This window comes from Erpetoichthys calabaricus, chromosome 3 (assembly GCF_900747795.2).
Source record: "Erpetoichthys calabaricus chromosome 3, fErpCal1.3, whole genome shotgun sequence".
Taxonomy (NCBI): domain Eukaryota; kingdom Metazoa; phylum Chordata; class Cladistia; order Polypteriformes; family Polypteridae; genus Erpetoichthys; species Erpetoichthys calabaricus.
This window is the reverse complement of record NC_041396.2, coordinates 303566993-303587736: the sequence shown is the minus strand read 5'-3', so window position 1 is coordinate 303587736 and position 20744 is coordinate 303566993. Positions and strand designations below refer to the sequence as shown.

Here is a 20744-nt window from a genome sequence, read left to right as displayed (position 1 = left end):
TCTCAAGATTCTTTATTGTCACATGCATAGTTATACAGGACAACACGCAGTGAAATGCATCCTGATCCGCTTATCAAAAACTGTGCAAAGTTAGAAGAATATCAGTTAGATTAACAAAAAGTCATAGATTGAAAGATAACAGTATAGTAGAACATAATAAATAAGTACAATTATGTGAATAAAGTAGAATTAAGTGTTAAGGTGCAATAGTAGTAATTATTGTGCAAAACCAAAGTTAGACTGGTGCATAGTTTGTTTGCGCTACTGCGATTGTTACTTTCTTTTTTTTATATTTTCTAATTTTCCTACTTTCATATTCTTTAACTTTTTCCACATGTGTATAGCGCCGTTTTTTTGTTTTGTTTTTTTTAACCTTTCTAATTTCATTGGTTTCATAGTCTAACCTGCTCTGCATGTGTTTAGCGCCAACGTTTGTAAACGTCTTTATGAAGTTCTACTTTGTCATTTTACTCATTGTCTTTTAATTCTGAGCTGTACAGAATAAATCCTCAATACAGTATAAAAATAAAAATTCTCGAAGTACAGAGTAGAATTTCACATTAGATGATATCACATAATATGATTTGGATTTGTTTTAAGTCCTGGAGACCTCATTCATCAAGCTGCCTCCCCCCATTTTGCCATTCCACATCTGAAATAGCACTAATCCGATGAAAGGACCCCTCATTCCCACGTCCCCATTCATCAGGGATGACTTTACCTTAGGCAGGCAATCTACAATTTAAAGAGATTGTTATTTTCTTGTGAATTGTTACATATGCATTATTTTCACTTTTACTTTAAAAACTTTTGTAAAAACAATACTTGTTTCTTTATTTCCTGCCCAGCACGTGGTTACATCTCTTTCTTCCCAGACGTATAATGCTGCTCGTGTTGTGAAGGGTGTTGTGGCTGAACGTACGCTAAGGATATGCCTTTGGATCATTTGCTGTCTTTTTTCTGCTTGCTAGCTGCCTCTTCTGCCTGTCGTTGTTTTAAGAGCTCCGAGCACATGATGCTTGCCTGCCAAAAGCAATTCAACAACTGCTAGCTTAGAGGTCTGTTGACTTGTTTTAAATGATGGCTCACTGCCTGCTCTCGCGTGACGTTGTAAAAGCAATACCTGTCTTTTATTTCTGGCCCCGGGCGTGGTTGAATTCTTTCTTGTAGGATGTATAACGCTGCTCGCGTTCGGTTGAGGTAGCTGCTGTCGCACCTTTCTCCACATGTGTATAGCGCCGTTTTTTGGTTTTTTTTTTTTGAGCCTTTCTAATTTCACTGGTTTCATAGTCTCTAACCTGCTCTGCACGTGTTTAGCGTCAACGTTTGTAAACGTCTTTATGAAGTTCTACTTTCTTTAATTCATTGTCTTTTAATTCTGAGCCGGATTGGACGTGCTTTTTTTCCATTCCACTTGTTCCGGGCTGATCATCACGTTCCTTATTTTCTGAATTTGCACCGTGATTATTCTTTTTTGCTCTTTTTTCTGTCCAACGCATTTGAGTCTCTTTTCTCTCTCTCTTTTCTCACTTGTTCCGGGCTGATCATCACGTTCCTTATTTTCTAAATTTGCACCTAGATTATTGTTTTTCTTTTTAGCATTTTTTTCTCTCCATCGCTTTTGGGTCTCTTTTCTTCGCACTTTTCTTTCTTCTTCGTTTAATCGTCGAAGTTTCATTTCTACCTTATACACTTTATATGCACTGAGAGCCCTGGAGCTGTGTGTGCTGCATGACTGCCTTTACACTACTGATTTGTTTTTTTTTTGATATTGCTTATAAGTAGGGTGTGTCTTGCAAGACTCTCGTTCTATGTTCCCATGAGACGCACCGTGGCAGGTCTCTTTCATCTCACGGGTCTTTAAATTATCTTTCGAGAAGATCACGTATCGTAGACTATCAGGACAGGGGACAGGATTTCTTTTTATAATAGAGAGAAAGTACAGAGCAGAATTCAGCAGTAGATATCACATAATATGATTTGATGTTACCATGTCTTGGTAGTTTGTTCATTCATCTCGCCCTGCCCAATCAATGGCTACTCAAGCATTTAGCCACACCCAGCCAGCTGCCACTCAAGCATTTAGCCACACTCAGTCTACTGCTGCCACTGAAGCACACTAGCCCTGCCCAGACTGCTGCCACATCCAGCCAGCTGAGAGGAGGTAAGAATTGGGAGAATGTAAGAAATTTGACAAACACAAGGAGACCATTCAGCCAATCAAGCCTTATTGTTTAGCTAATGGCTAAGCTCTCCCAATGTCTCCTCCAGATTCTTCATAATCCCAAGGATTAATAAAAAATATCAGGGGGAGGTCGAGGTTTTAGTTACAGGACCTCCTAAAGCTGTGGAGTGGTCTGCCTGCTACTATAAGAGATGCCCCTTCAGTCTCAGATCTCACTACTTCAGTTTAGCACACCCTGACTAGAGCTGCTGATTAACTGTGCATCTCTGTTGTCAGTCATTAGCACTAAAATATAAGTTAACATGATAGTTTGTTACTAACTCTCACCTATTCTGTTTGTCTTCTCAGTACTCAAATGTGGCACTTGGTGCCAACTGCCCACCTGCCAAGTTGTCTGGCTGCCTAAGGTAAAGTCATCCCTGATGGAGAATCGCAGGAATCATCAGGTAGAGGGGTCCTTTCATCGGATTGGCTGGGGCAGTGCTGACTCAGCTGTGGAATGGCCAATAGGGGGTGTGGCTTGATGGCTGAGGTCTCTGGGACTCTGAACAAATCCAAATCCTATTATGGGATATCATCATCTGTTGAATTCTGCTCTGTAGTAATATTTCTATTGTATTGTATTGAGGATTACTTGTGTTCTGTGTATTGTATTGTATTGTCTCCCCATTTTTTGACACCCACTGCATGTCTAACCTACCTGGAAAGGGGTCTCTCTTTGAACTGCCTTTCTCAAGGTTTCTTCCATTTTTTTTATCCGTACAAGGGTTTTTTGGGAGTTGTCTTCTTCGAGAGTCACGTCTGGGGGGTCTGTCAAAAGGCAGGTCCATTGTGGCCCTCCTTGTGTGATTTTGGGCTATACATAAGTAAGTTGTATCATATTGTATTGTAACCCGGTGGATCAAGCAGCGGCCATAGTCATGTGGACGTTGTATCGGTCAGTCACGGTGCACAGGGGGCCGAGTTGAAAGGCGCACCTCTTGGCGTCTGTCGATCTTTGTTTCTGCCCTCACCTATGGCCATGAGGTTTGTTGAGTGATTAAAAATACTCCATCAAGCAGTAGAAATGAGCTTCCTCATAGACGTTTTGAGGAAGTGACCAAGTTAGTGTGGTAGACGGTGGGACTTTAAGAACTTTCAAAGCTCGGCTTGATGTTAATTTAAGTGGATAGGCTTTGTTGGGCTGAATGGCCTGTTCTCGTGCAGATTGTTCTAATGTTCTTTGTAGGGGGTCCAGGCTCAGCCTCAGAGATAGGATGAGGAGCTCAAAGTGGAGCCACCGCTCCTCCTCATCTAGTGACCCAAAGAACGGGAGCGCGGACACAAGTGTGGGGTCCTTTGCAGGGTGTCGGGACTCGGCCATAAAGAGAAGCCGAGAGGCTCACAGTAGAGCCAAAGCTCCGCCACAGTGGAAGGAGCCCATTGAGGTGGCTGTGCCATCTGATCAGGATGCCACCTGGACACCGCCCTGCTTGTCCAACTGGTAGGGGACCCTGGGGTGGACGATGGAGACGCAGTATCATTCAGCCGGCCTAGGAGTTGGAGGGGATGGCAGAGAAAAATGGACGTCTTGGGCACCTTTGATTAGACCACTGCACCCTGCAATCCCAGAGCTGGATAAGCGGCAGGAAATGGATGGATGGACAAATAAGCCAAAGAGCTGCCTAGTTAAACTAAAAGAGACAACGCCATGTTTAGTCTGGCAGGTAGTAGTATGATGGAGCAAACTGTAGTTGTGAATACAAAAACCAAGGAAATCCCCACCGTAACAGACAGCGGGATGACTCCACGCACAATTCTCGCCATCTCATTTACAGGATTAGGGGCGTTTTAGTTTGGTCAGCAGCATGTGACACTGCCACACACTTTAGCGCAGACTGAGTTAGTGGAGGACAGAAACGTCACTCTGTCCATGGCTTCCACAGAAGGTAAATCTCTAAACCCAGAACATTAAAAGGGTCACCCCACCCGTCTGTCAGCCCACCTCTGAGCAGCACAGCACACAAAGCGTTTGATCCTCTGCTCACCTCCACACTGCACCACTTGCAATCAGGTTCAAACAGCAGCCCCCCCCACAACGCTGTGAGCCCACCAATCTTGTGCATTGCAGAGACTTGCCTTACAGGAGAAGCAGCATCCTCCTTGACTTTCGAGCCGTCCGTGTTCAGGGACAGCGCTTTCCAAACCGTGGTCTTGGACATCTCATCAGAAATGTTGATGTCAGAAGGGTCACACCTGCCAAGGAGGAAAGGGACACAACAGCAAAGTGAGACCTCCGCTTGTGCAACAAGAGCAGGCACACACGGCAAAGAGAACTGAGGATGATGTGTGCCAAGAGCAAGGAATCACTGCTGGATCATCACCATTTGCACATGGCACGACCCGCTTTCTAAACATGCATCACTCTTGATCTGTCAGTTCATCTCTCATTTGTACTTCTCCTGAATCGGCTCAGCATCTTCACCAGGTAGAAATCACCTGAGCAGGACACATGTCTCGGACACAAACACTCAAGCACACGAGACAGAGAGAGGTTTGAAAGGCACTATATAACAGATGATATAATAGATATGATAAGTACCACATGATACACAGCTATCTAGATATGAAGAGGTGCTATATAATAAGAGATAGCTAGAAACGAGAGGCACTGCAGAACATATAGATATGAAAGGCACTATATAACACATATACAGATGTAGGCCACTAAATAACAGACAGATATAGAGGCAGTATATAATAGCTGTATACTGTAGATATGAAAGGAAATAAATGATATATAGGTAGAAATAAGGAGTTTTAGCATTATATAATAGATAGACAGATATGAAAGGCACTACATAGAAAGAAATGAAAGGCACTATATAATAGATAGATAGATAGATAGATAGATAGATAGATAGATAGATAGATAGATAGATAGATAGATAGATAGATAGATAGATATCTACAGTGCATCCAGAAAGTATTCCCAGCACATCACTTTTTCCACATTTTATGTTACAGCCTTATTCCAAAATGGATTCAATTCATTTTTTTCCTCAGAATTCTACACACAACACCCCATAATGACAACGTGGAAAAAGTTTACTTGAGGTTTTTGCAAATTTATTAAAAATAAAAAAACTGAGAAATCCCATGTCCATAAGTATTCACAGCCTTTACTCAATACTTTGTCGATGTACCTTTGGCAGCAATTCCAGCCTCAAGTCTTTTTGAATATGATGCCACAAGCTTGGCACACCTATCCTTGGCCGGTTTCGCCCATTCCTCTTTGCAGCACCTCTCAAGCTCCATCAGGTTGGATGGGAAGCGTCGGTGCACAGCCATTTTAAGATCTCTCCTGAGATGTTCAATCAGATTCAAGTCTGGGTTCTGGCTGGGCCACTCAAGGACATTCACAGAGTTGTCCTAAAGCCACTCCTTTGATATCTTGGCTGTGTGTTTAGGGTCGTTGTCCTGCTGAGAGATGAACTGTCGCCCCAGTCTGAGGTCAAGAGCGCTCTGGAGCAGGTTTTCATCCAGGATGTCTCTGTACATTGCTGCAGTCATCTTTCCCTTTATCCTGACTAGTCTCCCAGTCCCCACAGCATGATGCTGCCACCACCATGCTTCACTATAGGGATGGTATTGGCCTGGTGATGAGCGGTGCCTGGTTTCCTCCAAACGTGACACCTGGCATTCACACCAAAGAGTTCAATCTTTGTCTCATCAGACCAGAGAATTTTCCTTCTCATGGTCTGAGAGTCCATCAGGTGCCTTTTGGCAAACTCCAGGCGGGCTGCCATGTGCCTTTTACTAAGGAGTGGCTTCCGTCTGGCCACTCTACCATACAGGCCTGATTGGTTGTCCTTCTGGAAGGTTCTCCTCTCTCCACAGAGGACCTCTGACAGAGTGACCATTGGGTTCTTGGTCACCTCCCTGACTAAGGCCCTTCTCTCCCCTGATTGCTCAGTTTAGATGGCCGGCCAGCTCTAAGAAGAGTCCTGGTGGTTTCCAACTTCTTCCACTTACGGATGATGGAGGCCACTGTGCTCATTGGGACCTTCAAAGCAGCAGGAATTTTTCTGTAACCTTCCCCAGATTTGTGCCAAGAGACAATCCTGTCTTGGAGGTCTACAGACAATTCCTGTGACTTCATGCTTGGTTTGTTCTCTGACATGAACTGTCAACTGTGGGACCTTATATAGACAGGTGTGTGCCTTTCCAAATCAGGTCCAGTCAACTGAATTTACCACAGGTGGACTCCAATGAAGCTGCAGAAACATCTCAAGGATGATCAGGGGAAACAGGATGCACCTGAGCTCAGTTTTGAGCTTCATGGCAAAGGCCAAGAAATACTTATGAACATGTGCTTTCTCAATTTTTTAATTTTTAATAAATTTGCAAAAACCTCAAGTTAACTTTTTTCACGTTGTCATTATGGGATGTTGTGTGTAGAATTCTGAGGAAAAAAATGAATTTAATCCATTTTGGAATAAGGCTGTGACATAACAAAATGTGGAAAAAGTGATGCGCTGGGAATACTTTCCGGATGCACTATAGATAGATAGATAGATAGATAGTACCTTTCACTATCTATCTATCTAAGTAACAGCTAGCTAACAAGTTAGATATAAGAGGCATTATATACAAGTTAGATGTTTAAGGCACTATATAATAACTAAAAAGACATGACATGTATTATGCAAGAGCTAGCTAACTAGATATGAAAGGCATTTTAATAGCAATTCCACCTTCAAGTCTTCTTGGTAGGTCTCTACAAGCTTTGCACATCTAGATTTGGAAGGTTTTTCCATTTTTCTGGCAGATCCTCTCAAACACCATTACGGTGGAAGGAATGTGTCTGTAAACTGGCATCTTCAGGTCTCTGCACATGAGTTCTACGGGGTTTACATCTGGGCTTCAACTGGACCACTCAAGGATACTCAGAGATATGTCCTGAAGCCACTCTGGCTCTTTCCTGGCTTCAGGACAATGAACACTCACCCCTGTCTGAGGTGGCCTGCACACTGGAGCCAAGTTTCCTCAAAGTCTTCTCTGAATTTGGCTGCATTCAATCTTCCCTCAGTTCTGACCACGTTTCATGGTATAAGGCAGGTGATGATGGGCAAAAATGGCAAATGTGTCCATTTAAAATGAAATTCGCCACACAATCAAATGTGCAGAAAGTGAAGGGGGGGTGAAGACTTTTGGAATCCAAAGTATGATGTATTTTACCCTACAAAAATGCACAAATATTCTCATTGCATAACTAGTTGAATTGTACTCAATTTATATTTATTTAATCCAATTTCATTTTTTTTCTTCACTTTTATTCCATTTTCCCTTTTGCTAGCCATGTCACCTGTCGAAAGCCACTAGTAGAATTGTTTAAAAATCTTTGCGATCTCTCGCCCTCCGTGTACCATCAGCATCTTTCCTCGGTATCCTTGCGTGTGTCTGAACTTCTCATCATCGGCGCCTCTTTTCTTGATTGCTTTCTCATAAGGCCGGCTTCCCAGACTCGGTCATTATGAGATGCCTTGCCCACCTCCTGTCAGCTTTTTTGACTAGCCCCCAATACCTGCTGTGAAAACAGTCATATTTTTGTGAAAACTTTCCATCTTTTAAGACGACTCTAAGTGTGCCTCCTACACCTTTCTTCTTTATCCTCGGGAGTCTCGACCCGTGTTGGCCAGCACTTCTTTTCTCGAATGTTTTCTCGTAAAGCCCGCTTCCCAGATTCTGTCTCCTGTCCACTTTTTGACTAGCCCCAATACCCATTGTGGAAACATCACCCATATTCTTGTGAACAATCTGAAGGTGACTCACAGCGCTCCTCCTACGCCTTTCTTTGGTATCCTCGTGTGTGTCTGAACCTCTCTTGACCGGTGCCTCCTTTCTCAATCGCATTCCTATAAAGCCTTCTTCCCACTCTGTTATTCTGAGGTGCCCTGCTCGTCTTCTTTTATACTTCCTACACTATATTGCCAAAAGTATTGGGACGCCTGCCTTTACCCACACATGAACTTTAATGCCAACCCGTAGGCTTTAATATGATGTCGGCCCACCCCACCCTTTGCAGCTCTAACAGCGTCGGCTATTCTGTGAAGGCTTTCCATGAAGTGTAGGGCCGAGTGTGTTTATGGGAGTTTGTGACCAGGAGAGCATTTGTGAGGTCAGGCGCTGATGTTGGATGAGAAGGCCTGGCACGCTCGCTGTCTCCGCTCAAAGTCATCCCAAAGGTGGTCTGTTGTGTTGAGGTCAGGGGTTTGTGCAGCCACACCAAACTCGTTCCTCCATTTTTTTTAAAGACCTTGCTGTGTGCACTGGTGTGTGTGCCCAGTCATGTTGCCATCCCCAAACTGTGCCCACAAAGTTGTCCAAAATGGCTTTGTATGCTGAGGCATTAAGAGTTTACTTTATACTTCTAATCTTTGAAGGCGACTCTCAGCGCTCCTCCTACACCTTTCTGGAACTGGAACTAAGGGGGCCAAGCCCAACCCTACACCATAATCCCCCCTCCACCAAACTTCACACTTGACACAATGCAGTCACGTTCTCCTGGCCAGACTTGTTCATCAGATTGTGTGATTCATCACTCCAGAGGTCACGTCTGCACTGCTCTCGAGTCCAGTGGCGGGTGGTGGGCTTTACACCACTGCATCTGATGCTTTGCATTGCACTTGGTGATGTCAGGCTTGGCTGCAGCTGCTTGGCCATGGAGACCCATTCATTCCATGAAGCTCTCTCTCTACGCTGCACTGTTCTTGAGCTTTTGGAGGTCTGTAGCTACAAAGTTGGTGACTTCTGCACACCTCAACATGCGCTGTCCCTGCTCTGTGATTTGACGTGGCCTACCACTTTGTGGTGGAGTTGCTGTTGTTCCCAATTGCTTCCACTTTGTTATAATACCACTGACAGCTGACCGTGGAATATTTAGTAGCGACGAAATTTCACGAATGGACTTACTGCACAGGTGTCATCCTATCACGGTACCAGGCTTGAATTCACTGAGCTCCTGAGAGCGACCCATTCTGTCACAAATGTTTGTAGAAGCCGTCTGCATGCCGAGGGGCTCGATGTTATACACCTGTGGCCATGGAAGGGATTGGACCACCTTAATTCAATGATTTGGGTCCCAGTACTTTTGGCAATATAGTGTACATTTGAAGGCGACTCTCAGCGTGCCTCCTATGTCTTTCTTTGGTATCCTCGTGTGTGTCTGAACCTCTCTTGAGCATCGCCTCCTTTCTCTCTTAAATTCCCATAAAGTCTTCTTCCCATTCTGTTATTCTGTGGTGCCCTGCTCGTCTTCTTTTATACTTCCTATCTTTGAAGATGACTCTCAGCGTTCCTCCTATGCCTTTCTTTGGCATCTGTGTTTGTGTCTGAACCTCTCTTGACTGGCGCCTCCTTTCTCAATCGCATTCCCATAAAGCCTTCTTCCCATTCTGTTATTCTGAGGTGCCCTGCTCGTCTTCTTTTATACTTCCTATCTTTGAAGATGACTCTCAGCGTTCCTCCTATGCCTTCATTCTGCCTTGTGTGTCTCACACTTGCTCTTCCTCTTTTAATTGTGCTATCAAAGCCAAACTGGCCAATCAGATTGTTTGGAGGGACTGGACACACACACACCTTACCGTTGTATTACAGAGCAGATATTTTGAGTTGTCCTTGTATGTTTGTGTCCGTGATACCAAGACAGGTTTCTAGCACACATGCAGGTACCTGGGAAACATAAAGCCCGATTCTTGTCTGTGTGAAACGCTTTGTGATTTAATGAGAACATTCAGTGTGGTCAGCTATGCACTCCTCTTTGCCTGGTCCCTCACCATAGACCGATTTGCCTTGGATAGTCCAACTTTTGCCAACTTCATACCTCTACGTATCACTGAGGCACACAAGTCCCCCCAGCACACTAAGGTCATAATCCTAGGAGAGGCCTTGACTTCACCGCAAGGTGCAGGGGCTTGGTGAGGTAAGTACGAAATCAGCAGCACAGTAACCTTCACAAACACAAATTCAACACAAAGACAACCAGATTACTGCAAGAGAACGTTTAGCTCAACATGCTAACTTCACGCATCTCACTGCTTGTGGATGAACACTATCATGATGTTGATTGGCCTGGCACACCGCACGACTGGTCACTTTACCTTGGAGAATGGAGTAGCTTGCTGGTCTCTGGCATCATTTGCTTTTCCTCTTGTTTCTCTAACATCCCTTCGGATTCCTAAAAAAATAAAAAATCCAGTGTTATTTTCTTAAAAAGTTTTTCGAGTGAAGACAAGGAAACATCGAGAGCACAATGGAAGACAAAGATGGAGCCACACCTGTTCAGCTTTGGCCTGTTTGGTGGCGTCGTCCAGCTTCTTCTTCTTGCTTTCTGGCATGAGGTCATCCAACCAGCTGAGCTCTCGCTTGGAGAAACACAAATCCATCAATTTGCGAATGAAGACGAGGGCCAGCACCTGTGACGTTAAGCGGAAGGTTAGGAGGGGGGTCATGGGCTGAAAGTGACAGAGAGCCACAAAATAGCAAGTGGGCTGAACAAATAAATCACCCAAGTATTTGTAAAAGAAGAAACAAAAGGAATACTCCATGTAGAGGTAAGAAACAAACTGAGTGCCTGGACTTTAAAATAAAAGTGTCAGGTGGGCTTCAGGCCCCCAGTATGCCCAAGACTAATGAAACCCCTGGATTTGACCAAGTGTATTAAAAGAAATAAAAGACGTCATCTATGGACCCTCATCAGGCGAATTGGAGCCGTCACTTGAGAAGGGAGAAACACCTGAGGACTGGAAAGTTGGACCAGAGACCAGTACGTCTTATGGAAGCCATAATAAGAAATAAATTAGAAAAGCACCAACAATGAGAATAACATTCTAAAGAACAGCCTGCATGGGTTTATGAGAGGAAGATCTCAGCAAGTCAATCGTTTTCATTTTTTTCAACAGACAGGAGCTTTGCTTGTGTATTCTTCATTTCTCCCTTTACAATGTTGACAAAAGCAAAGCATACGACAGAAATGACTGCGACTTTCATGAAGCCTTTGACTCAGTCGTCCCACACCAACGATCGTGGCTGTGTGTACGGACGCAGAGGCTCACAGCTCTCTCTTTTGGTTGCACTGTTTTTTATTTTATGTATTCTGTTTATTTAATAATACATACAGTTGTGGAAATGGCTGCTACAGCCACCAAGATTTAGTGGATATTGGCTTTTGGCTAAAACTTCCCATCGCACTCACAATACTCCTGCTGACCTAGCGAGACCAATGGGATTGCCATGGATTGTTATCCTCCGATTGCTATTGGGTCTGGCACTGGCTCCCCACAAGGGTGCATGCTAAGTCTAATGCACTTTGCCCTCCACACCCGTAACTGCAGTCCAGCCCACCCTAATAACATCATAATCATCATCATAATGATAACTGCCTAGTTATAAGAACAATAATAGTAATAATAATAATTATAGTGATAATAATTACCTAGCAATAATAACAATAATAGTGATAACAGTAATTGTCTAGTGATGATAATAATAATAGTGATAATAATAGTAATAATAGCTGGTGATAATAATAATTGCCCAGTGATTATAATAACAATAATAGTGATAATAATAGTGATAATAATAATAGTAGCTAGTGATAATAATAATACTGATAATAATTGCCTAGTGATGATAACAATAATAGTGATAATAATAATAGCTGGTGATAATAATAATTGCCCAGTGATTATAATAATAATAATAATAGTGATAATAATAGTAGCTAGTGATAATAATAATAATAGTAGCTAGTGATAATAATAATAGTGATAATAATTGCCTAGTGATGATAACAATAATAGTGATAATAATAATAATCTCTGGTGATAATAATAATTGCCTAATGATGATAATAATAATAATAGTGATAATAATAATAGTAGCTAGTGGTAATAACAATAGTGATAATAATTGCCCAATGATAATAATAATAAACTAGTGATAATAATAGTGATAATAATAATTGCCTAGTGATAATAATAATAATTGCCCAGTGATAATAATAATAAACTAGTGATAATAATAATAGTGATACTAATAATTGCCTAGTGATAATAATAATAATAATAATAATTGCCCAGTGATAATAATAATAAACTAGTGATAATAATAATAATAATAGTGATAATAATAATTGCCTAGTGATAATAATAATAATTGCCCAGTGATGCTAATAATAACAGTGATAATAATAGTAGTAGCTAGTGATTATAACAATAGTGATAATAATTGCCCAGTGATATTAATAATAGTGATAATAATAATTGCCTAGTGATAATAATAGTGATAATAATAATTGCCTAGTGATAATAATAATAATTGCCCAGTGATGATAATAATAATAGTGATAATAATAGTAGTAGCTAGTGATTATAACAATAGTGATAATAATTGCCCAGCGATATTAATAATAGTGATAATAATAATAAACTAGTGATAATAACAGTGATAATAATAATTGCCTAGTGCAATATTGTTCTCTCTGTCCTATGTGCAGTATCTTACGTTCTTAGTATTCGTTGTGTAATATTCATATCATTAGTAAATCGGTAGTATTCTTGCTTTGTAATTCCACATTTGCTGTCCACCAATTAGCACCTATTATTTAGTATTCTTTATATTCTTTATTATTTAGCAGTTTTTACATGTAATAATGTACTGTTACTTGTTCGATTTGTTTTTTTTTTCCGTTGTATCTTACAGGAGTAGCTGCTCTCTAATTTCGTTATACATATTATAAGGCCAGTAAAGGCTTCTAAAATTCTAAATTCTAAAAGTTGAAGCTGTTGGCATCAGAGGGCACCTCCAAACCCGGCGCTCAGGTTAGCCATAGTGACAGGGAGCAAGGAGTACAGAGAATAGGAGAATGGAGTGAGGTCATCAGTGGAGGTTCTCAGGGGGTCTGTCCTTGTCCTTACTTCTTCTGATTTATACTAATGGCACCAATTCTGGTATAGTGAGTGAACTTGTGAAACTCACAGATGACTCCGAGGGATGGTAGACATTGAGGAGACAGCAAAAACAACTCAAAACGACCTTCAGAACTGGGTGAACACCTGGAAAACGCAACACGTGGGCAAAAGGGGTGGGAGACACAGGAGCTACAGGGAGAGAACTTATGGGGTTATGTTGACATGACATTATGGCCATCTAAGCAATGCACAGAAGCAATTAAAAAGGCAAATAAAATGTTAGCTTGCATCATAGAATACTGTTCAAGATAAATCAGAAGGACGTTATGATCAGACTAGCACACTAGTGAGACCACCTAAGAAGTGTTAGGTGCAGTCCTGATCACCGCGGCACAAGAAAGACATAGCAGCAGTTGAAGCTGTGCAGAGGAGAACAACCAGTTGCATCGTGAGATGTAAGGAAATGTAAAAAGACTTAGACGATCTTCAGAACTGGGCGAAATCAGTTTAACGTGGAAAAGTGCAAAGTGGGTAAAGGAAAGTCAGATATCAGTACAAGACACTGTCCTACAAGAAGCATCCTCTGAAAGAGAATTACGAGTTTACATTGACACAAAGTCATCACAATCCAAGAAATGTGCAGAAGTGACTAAAAAGGCATATAAAATGTTAAAAACATTAAGATATATTGTAAAAACTGTGGAATATAAATTAATGAATGTTATGTTAATATTGTATAAAGCAGTAGTGAGACCACTTCTGGAGTGTCGTGTGCCGTTTTGGTCACCAGGCTCCTAGAAACACAGAGCAGCACTTGAAGTGGGGTAGAGAAGAACAACTAATTGCATCCCAAGACTTAAGGACGTGTCCTACTCTGACAGACTCAAACGGATTAATCCAGTTTAGTCTGAGCAGAGAAGACTGTGTGAGGACCTCATCCAGGTCTTCAAAATCCTCAAAGGTACTGATAATGCAGATCCAGTAAAATTCCTTCAACTTAACAGTGAATCTCGTACTCGAGGACACCGATGGAAATGAAGGGGAAGAGCATTTGGGGCAGAAGGCAGAAAGAACGTTGTGGGAGCCTGGAACAAACTAGCGAGACATGGAGATGAAGCAGAAAACCTGTGAACCTTTAAGAAGGATGAGGAGGAGACGGCTTAGCTATTAGCTGAAGAAAGGAGCAACAAATGGACTGGATGGTCTCCCTTCGCCTGTCAAATTCCTGAGGGTGTGAAGGCTCAGCTTCTAAAGCGTTGGGGGTATCACACCTAAAAAACAGAAAAGACCGAGTGGAAGCCATTCTGAAATGTTCTCCGCACTGCCCTGTACTAAGCGATGTGCTCTCAGTTAGAACTTGGCATAGGCTGACTTGTGAGTGCTGATTTGGAGCCATGTCCACTCCCACAATGCACTGCCTGCTATTGCTCACAGCCTTTTTTTTTTTTAAAGCCTTTCAGAGTTCCTGGAGTTGAGCATAAGAACTTACAACTTGTGACAAACGAGAGGAGAGCACTCAGGCTAAGCTGTCCTGCTGTCTCTTCCAGGTACCTGGTACGAGGGTTTAGGACTGCAGCCAGGAAGCCCAACTTTACACAAAGGTCTGTGGGAAATTGGGAACAAACTACAGAGACACAGAGTTGCAGCAGAAACCTTGGTGGCTCTGAGGCTAATGAAATGCGCTGGTATGCAGAAGGTTGCTGGTTCGAATCCCCGTCACTTGCCAAAGCGTCATCCTACTCTGCCCTCAACCTGAAATTGCTCCAGGGGACGCTGTACAAAGGCTGAGCCTGTGCTCTGACGCCAAGGGGTAAGGGCGAAAATGAACAAATTCCTAAAGCAAGAAATTGTATAAAGCAAAATAATAATAAAAAAAACCTTCAAGAAGGATCTGGAGGACATTTTAATTGGTGTCACACATGGGAGGCACTCTAAGGGCTTAACTGGGAATAAGACACAGAGCCTTGGGCTGATAATCAACACTAATGCCTTCTCTCCCTCTTCTGAAGACCACCAGAAGGAAAAACCTGCCCAAAACGCCACCTACGCCCACTACTATGCCACCCCTTCCTGTCTCCATCCTATACGACCGAAATGTTCATCCTCTTGTTTAGTCGATGGTGACTCAGTCGTCTGTGATGACTTGTTGCACTATACTGGTGGTGCTTACATTATATGGGACTAACTCCCCAAACCTTTAGAATTATTCTTCACAACGGACATGGGCCGCATTCCTAGCAGCACACATTAGCCCAAAGGAGACGAGTCTAACACATAACCAGGACCAGAGAACATGCTAAAGGAGGTTAGCGAATGCGGATGTAAACCCTTGACGCGTATTTTCTGGAAGTCATTGAGCACTGGGGAGACTGGAAAAATCACAAAATGGATCCCGTTACATCAGAAGAGGGATTTGGCAGATACAGGCCAGTAAACTTAATGTGTCAATGTCAATTTATTTATATAGTACATTTCAAACAACGTAGGAATGCTGTGGCCAAAGTGCTTTACAATAAATGAAGAAAAAACATACAATTAACATAAATAACATAAATAGAAATAAAATAAATGAACATACATAAAAGTAATGTTACATAATCACAATGAGGAAACCATCAGTATTACTGAAGGTCATGGAAAGCAAGTGAATAGAAATGAGTCTTTAATCTCGTTTTGAATTGTAGACAACTCCTTTATGTGACGAGGTAAAGAGTTCCACAGGCGAGGAGCAGCAGCTGCACAAGTCCTGTCTGTCCCCCTTAGTTTGACACTTGGTACGAGGGACCACAAGAGACAACTGACCAGAAGATCTAAGCACTCGAGATGGCTGATGTAAAGAACACAGTTTAGATAAATAGGCAGGAATAAGCCCATGTAAAGATTAAACAACTAGCAGCAAGATTTTAAAATCAATCTGAAAACTGACAGGCAGCCAGTGTAAAGAAGCTAAAATAGGAGAAACAGAATCATACAGTGCATCCAGAAAGTATTCCCAGCGCATCACTTTTTCCACATTTTGTTATGTCACAGCCTTATTCCAAAATGAATTAATTTTTTTCCTCAGAATTCTACACACAACACCCCATAATGACAACGTGAAAAAAGTTTACTTGAGATTTTTGCAAATTTATTAAAAATAAAAACATTGAGAAAGCACATGTACAGAAGTATTCACAGCCTTTGCCGTGGAGCTCCAAATTGAGCTCAGGTGCATCCTGTTTCCCCTGATCATCCTTGAGATGTTTCTGCAGCTTCATTGGAGTCCACCTGTGGTAAATTCAGTTGACTGGACCTGATTTGGAAAGGCACACACCTGTCTATAGAAGGTCCCACAGTTGACAGTTCATGTCAGAGCACAAACCAAGCATGAAGTCAAAGGAATTGTCTGTAGACCTCTGAGACAGGATTGTCTCAAGGCACAAATCTGGGGAAGGTTACAGAAAAATTTCTGCTGCTTTGAAGGTCCCAATGAGCACAGTGGACTCCATCATCTGTAAGTGGAAGAAGTTCAAAACCACCAGGACTCTTCCTAGAGCTGGCTGGCCATCTAAACTGAGCGATCAGGGGAGAAGGGCCTTAGTCAGGGAGGTGACCAAGAACCCGATGGTCACTCTGTCAGAGCTCCAGAGGTCCTCTGTGGAGAGAGGAGAACCTTCCAGAAGGACAACCATCTCTGCAGCAATCCACCAATCAGGCCTGTATGGTAGAGTGGCCAGACGGAAGCCACTCCTTAGTAAAAGGCACATGGCAGCCCGCCTGGAGTTTGCCAAAAGGCACCTGAAGGACTCTCAGACCATGAGAAAGAAAATTCTCTGGTCTGATGAGACAAAGATTGAACTCTTTGGTGTGAATGCCAGGCGTCACGTTTGGAGGAAACCAGGCATCACTCATCACCAGGCCAATACCATCCCTACAGTGAAGCATGGTGGTGGCAGCATCATGCTGTGGGACTGGGAGACTAGTCAGGATAAAGGGAAAGATGACTGCAGCAATGTACAGAGACATCCTGGATGAAAACCTGCTCCAGAGCGCTCTTGACCTCAGACTGGGGCGACGGTTCATCTTTCAGCAGGACAACGACCCTAAGCACACAGCCAAGATATCAAAGGAGTGGCTTCAGGACAACTCTGTGAATGTCCTTGAGTGGCCCAGCCAGAGCCCAGACTTGAATCCGATTGAACATCTCTGGAGAGATCTTAAAATGGCTGTGCACCGACGCTTCCCATCCAACCTGATGGAGCTTGAGAGGTGCTGCAAAGAGGAATGGGCGAAACTGGCCAAGGATAGGTGTGCCAAGCTTGTGGCATCATATTCAACAAGACTTGAGGCTGGAATTGCTGCCAAAGGTGCATCGGCAAAGTATTGAGCAAAGGCTGTGAATACTTATGTACATGGGATTTCTCAGTTTTTTTATTTTTAATAAATTTGCAAAATCCTCAAGTAAACTTTTTTCACGTTGTCATTATGGGGTGTTGTGTGCAGAATTCTGAGGAAAAAAATGAATTGAATCCATTTTGGAATAAGGCTGTAACATAACAAAATGTGGAAAAAGTGATGCGCTGTGAATACTTTCTGGATGCACTGTACTTTCTTGCCCCAACCAGAAAGTGAGCGGCAGCATTCTGGACCAACTGTAACCTGTGTATCAGATATTTGCTAATCCCAGAATACAGTGAGTTGCAGTAATCAAGGCGAGAAAAGATAAAAACAGGAGTAACTATCTCAAGATCCCTAGAAAATAACAAAGGCTTTATCTTACCTAAAAGACAAAGCTGGAAAAAGCAACTCTTGACTACAGAATTTGCTTGTTTCTCAAAAACGAGGTTACTATCAAACACAACACCAAGATTGTAGACTTGAGGTTTGCAAAAGACAGAGAAAGAGCCGAGAAGTCCAAGACCACGTTGGGCTTTAGCTGATGGACCTGCTATAAGCACCTCTGTTTTATTTTGATTCAAACAAGAAAATTATTAGCCATCCAGGATCTTAGTTCAGACAGACAGTTGTGCAGTCAATTCATTGCAGAGTTGCAGACAGGAATATAAACCTGAGTGTCATCAGCATAGCGGTGAAAAGAAATGTTAAATTTCCTAAAAATCGCTCCAATAGGGTGAAGGTATATAGAGAATAAAATAGGACCCAAAATGGATACCTGAGGAACACCACATTTAAGAGGAGCAGTAGAGGAATTTAAAGTCACTGAAAAGTGCCTACCAGTTAGATCTGACCTGAACCAGTTAAGAGCAGCCCCTTTAAGCCCAACAACAGCAACAGCAATGTCTCATGGTCAATACTGTCAAAGGCAGCGGACAGGTCAAGGAGGACAATGACCGCAGCGCCACCTGAGTCAGTAACAATAGAGATGTCATTGAATACTTTAAGGAGGGCCGTCTCAACACCATGATAACGCCTAAAGCCAGACTGGTAAATCTTAAATAAATTATTGGAGTTAAGGTCCATCCATCCATCCATCCTGGCATTCATACCAAAGAGTTCAATCTTTGTCTTATCAGACCAGAGAATTTTCTTTCTCATGGTCTGAGAGTCCTTCAGGTGCCTTTTGGCAAACTCCAGGCGGGCTGCCATGTGCCTTTTACTAAGGAGTGGCTTCTGTCTGGCCACTCTACCATACAGGCCTGATTGGTGGATTGCTGCAGAGATGGTTGTCCTTCTGGAAGGTTCTCCTCTCTCCACAGAGGACCTCTGGAGCTCTGACAGAGTGACCATCGGATTCTTGGTCACCTCCCTGACTAAGGCCCTTCTCCCCCGATCGCTCAGTTTAGATGGCCGGCCAGCTCTAAGAAGAGTCCTGGTGGTTTCCAACTTCTTCCACTTACGGATGATGGAGGCCACTGTGCTCATTGGGACCTTCAAAGCAGCAGAAATTTTTCTGTAACCTTCCCCAGATTTGTGCTGAGAGACAATCCTGTCTCAGAGGTCTACAGACAATTCCTTTGACTTCATGCTTGGTTTGTGCTCTGACATGAACTGTCAACTGTGGGACTTTCTATAGACAGGTGTGTGCCTTTCCAAATCATGTCCACTCAACTGAATTTACCACAGATGGACTCCAATGAAGCTGCAGAAACATCTTAAGGATGATCAGGGGAAACAGGATGGACCTGAACTCAATTTGGAGCTTCATGGCAAAGGCTGTGAATACTTATGTCCATCCATCCATCGTCTCCCGCTTATCTGAGGTCAGGTCGCGGGGGCAGCAGCTTGAGCAGAGATGCCCAGACTTCCCTCTCCCCGGCCACTTCTTCTAGCTCTTCCGGGAGAATCCCAAGGCGTTCCCAGGCCAGTCGAGAGACATAGTCCCTCCAACATGTCCTGGGTCTTCCCCGGGGCCTCCTCCCGGTTGGACGTGCCTGGAACACCTCACCAGGGAGGCGTCCAGGAGGCATCCTGATCAGATGCCCGAGCCACCTCATCTGACTCCTCTCGATGTGGAGGAGCAGCGGCTCTACTCTGAGTCCCTCCCGGATGACTGAGCTTCTCACCCTGTCTTTAAGGGAAAGCCCAGACACCCTGCGGAGGAAACTCATTTCAGCCACTTGTATTCGCGATCTCGTTCTTTCGGTCACTACCCATAGCTCATGACCATAGGTGAGGGTAGGAACATAGATCGACTGGTAAATTGAGAGCTTCGCCTTGCGGCTCAGCTCCTTTTTCACCACGACAGACCGATGCAGCGCCCGCATTACTGCGGATGCCGCACCGATCTGCCTGTCGATCTCACGCTCCATTCTTCCCTCACTCGTGAACAAGACCCCGAGATACTTGAACTCCTCCACTTGGGGCAGGATCTCGCTACCAACCCTGAGAGGGCACTCCACCCTTTTCCGGCTGAGGACCATGGTCTCGGATTTGGAGGTGCTGATTCTCATCCCAGCCGCTTCACACTCAGCTGCAAACCGATCCAGAGAGAGCTGAAGACAACGGCCTGATGAAGCAAACAGGACAACATCATCTGCAAAAAGCAGTGACCCAATCCTGAGCCCACCAAACCGGACCCCCTCAACGCCCTGGCTGCGCCTAGAAATTCTGTCCATAAAAGTTATGAACAGAATCGGTGACAAAGGGCAGCCCTGGCGGAGTCCAACTCTCACTGGAAACGGGTTCGACTTACTGCCGGCAATGCGGACCAAGCTCTGGCACCGATCGTACAGGGACTGAACAGCCCTTATCAGGGGGGCCGGTACCCCATACTCTCGGAGTACCCCCCACAGGATTCCCCGAGGGACACGGTCGAATGCCTTTTCTAAGTCCACAAAACACATGTAGACTGGTTGGGCAAACTCCCATGCACCCTCCAGGACCCTGCTAAGGGTATAGAGCTGGCCCACTGTTCCGCGACCAGGACGAAAACCACACTGTTCCTCCTGAATCCGAGGCCCGACTATCCGACGGACCCTCCTCTCCAGGACCCCTGAATAGACTTTTCCAGGGAGGCTGAGGAGTGTGATCCCTCTGTAGTTGGAACACACCCTCCGATCCCCCTTCTTAAAGAGGGGGACCACCACCCCGGTCTGCCAATCCAGAGGCACTGTCCCTGATGTCCATGTGATGTTGCAGAGGCGTGTCAACCAAGACAGTCCTACAAC

The 20744-nt window shown here is 43.6% G+C and overlaps 1 protein-coding gene across 1 annotated transcript in view; it reads right to left on the bottom strand.

Annotated features, from left to right (window-relative positions):
• Nucleotides 1-4071: 4071 nt before the first annotated feature.
• LOC114649163 (electroneutral sodium bicarbonate exchanger 1-like) overlaps nt 4072-20744 on the bottom strand; it is a 236867-nt gene continuing 220194 nt past the window's right edge. Inside the window, exons 22-24 of the mRNA XM_051925027.1 lie at nt 10504-10641; nt 10327-10403; nt 4072-4420 (exon numbers count right to left, since the gene is read on the bottom strand). Coding sequence (XP_051780987.1) covers nt 4087-4420; nt 10327-10403; nt 10504-10641 — 549 coding nt within the window. The 3' untranslated portion in view covers nt 4072-4086. The remainder of the gene's footprint in view (nt 4421-10326; nt 10404-10503; nt 10642-20744) is intronic.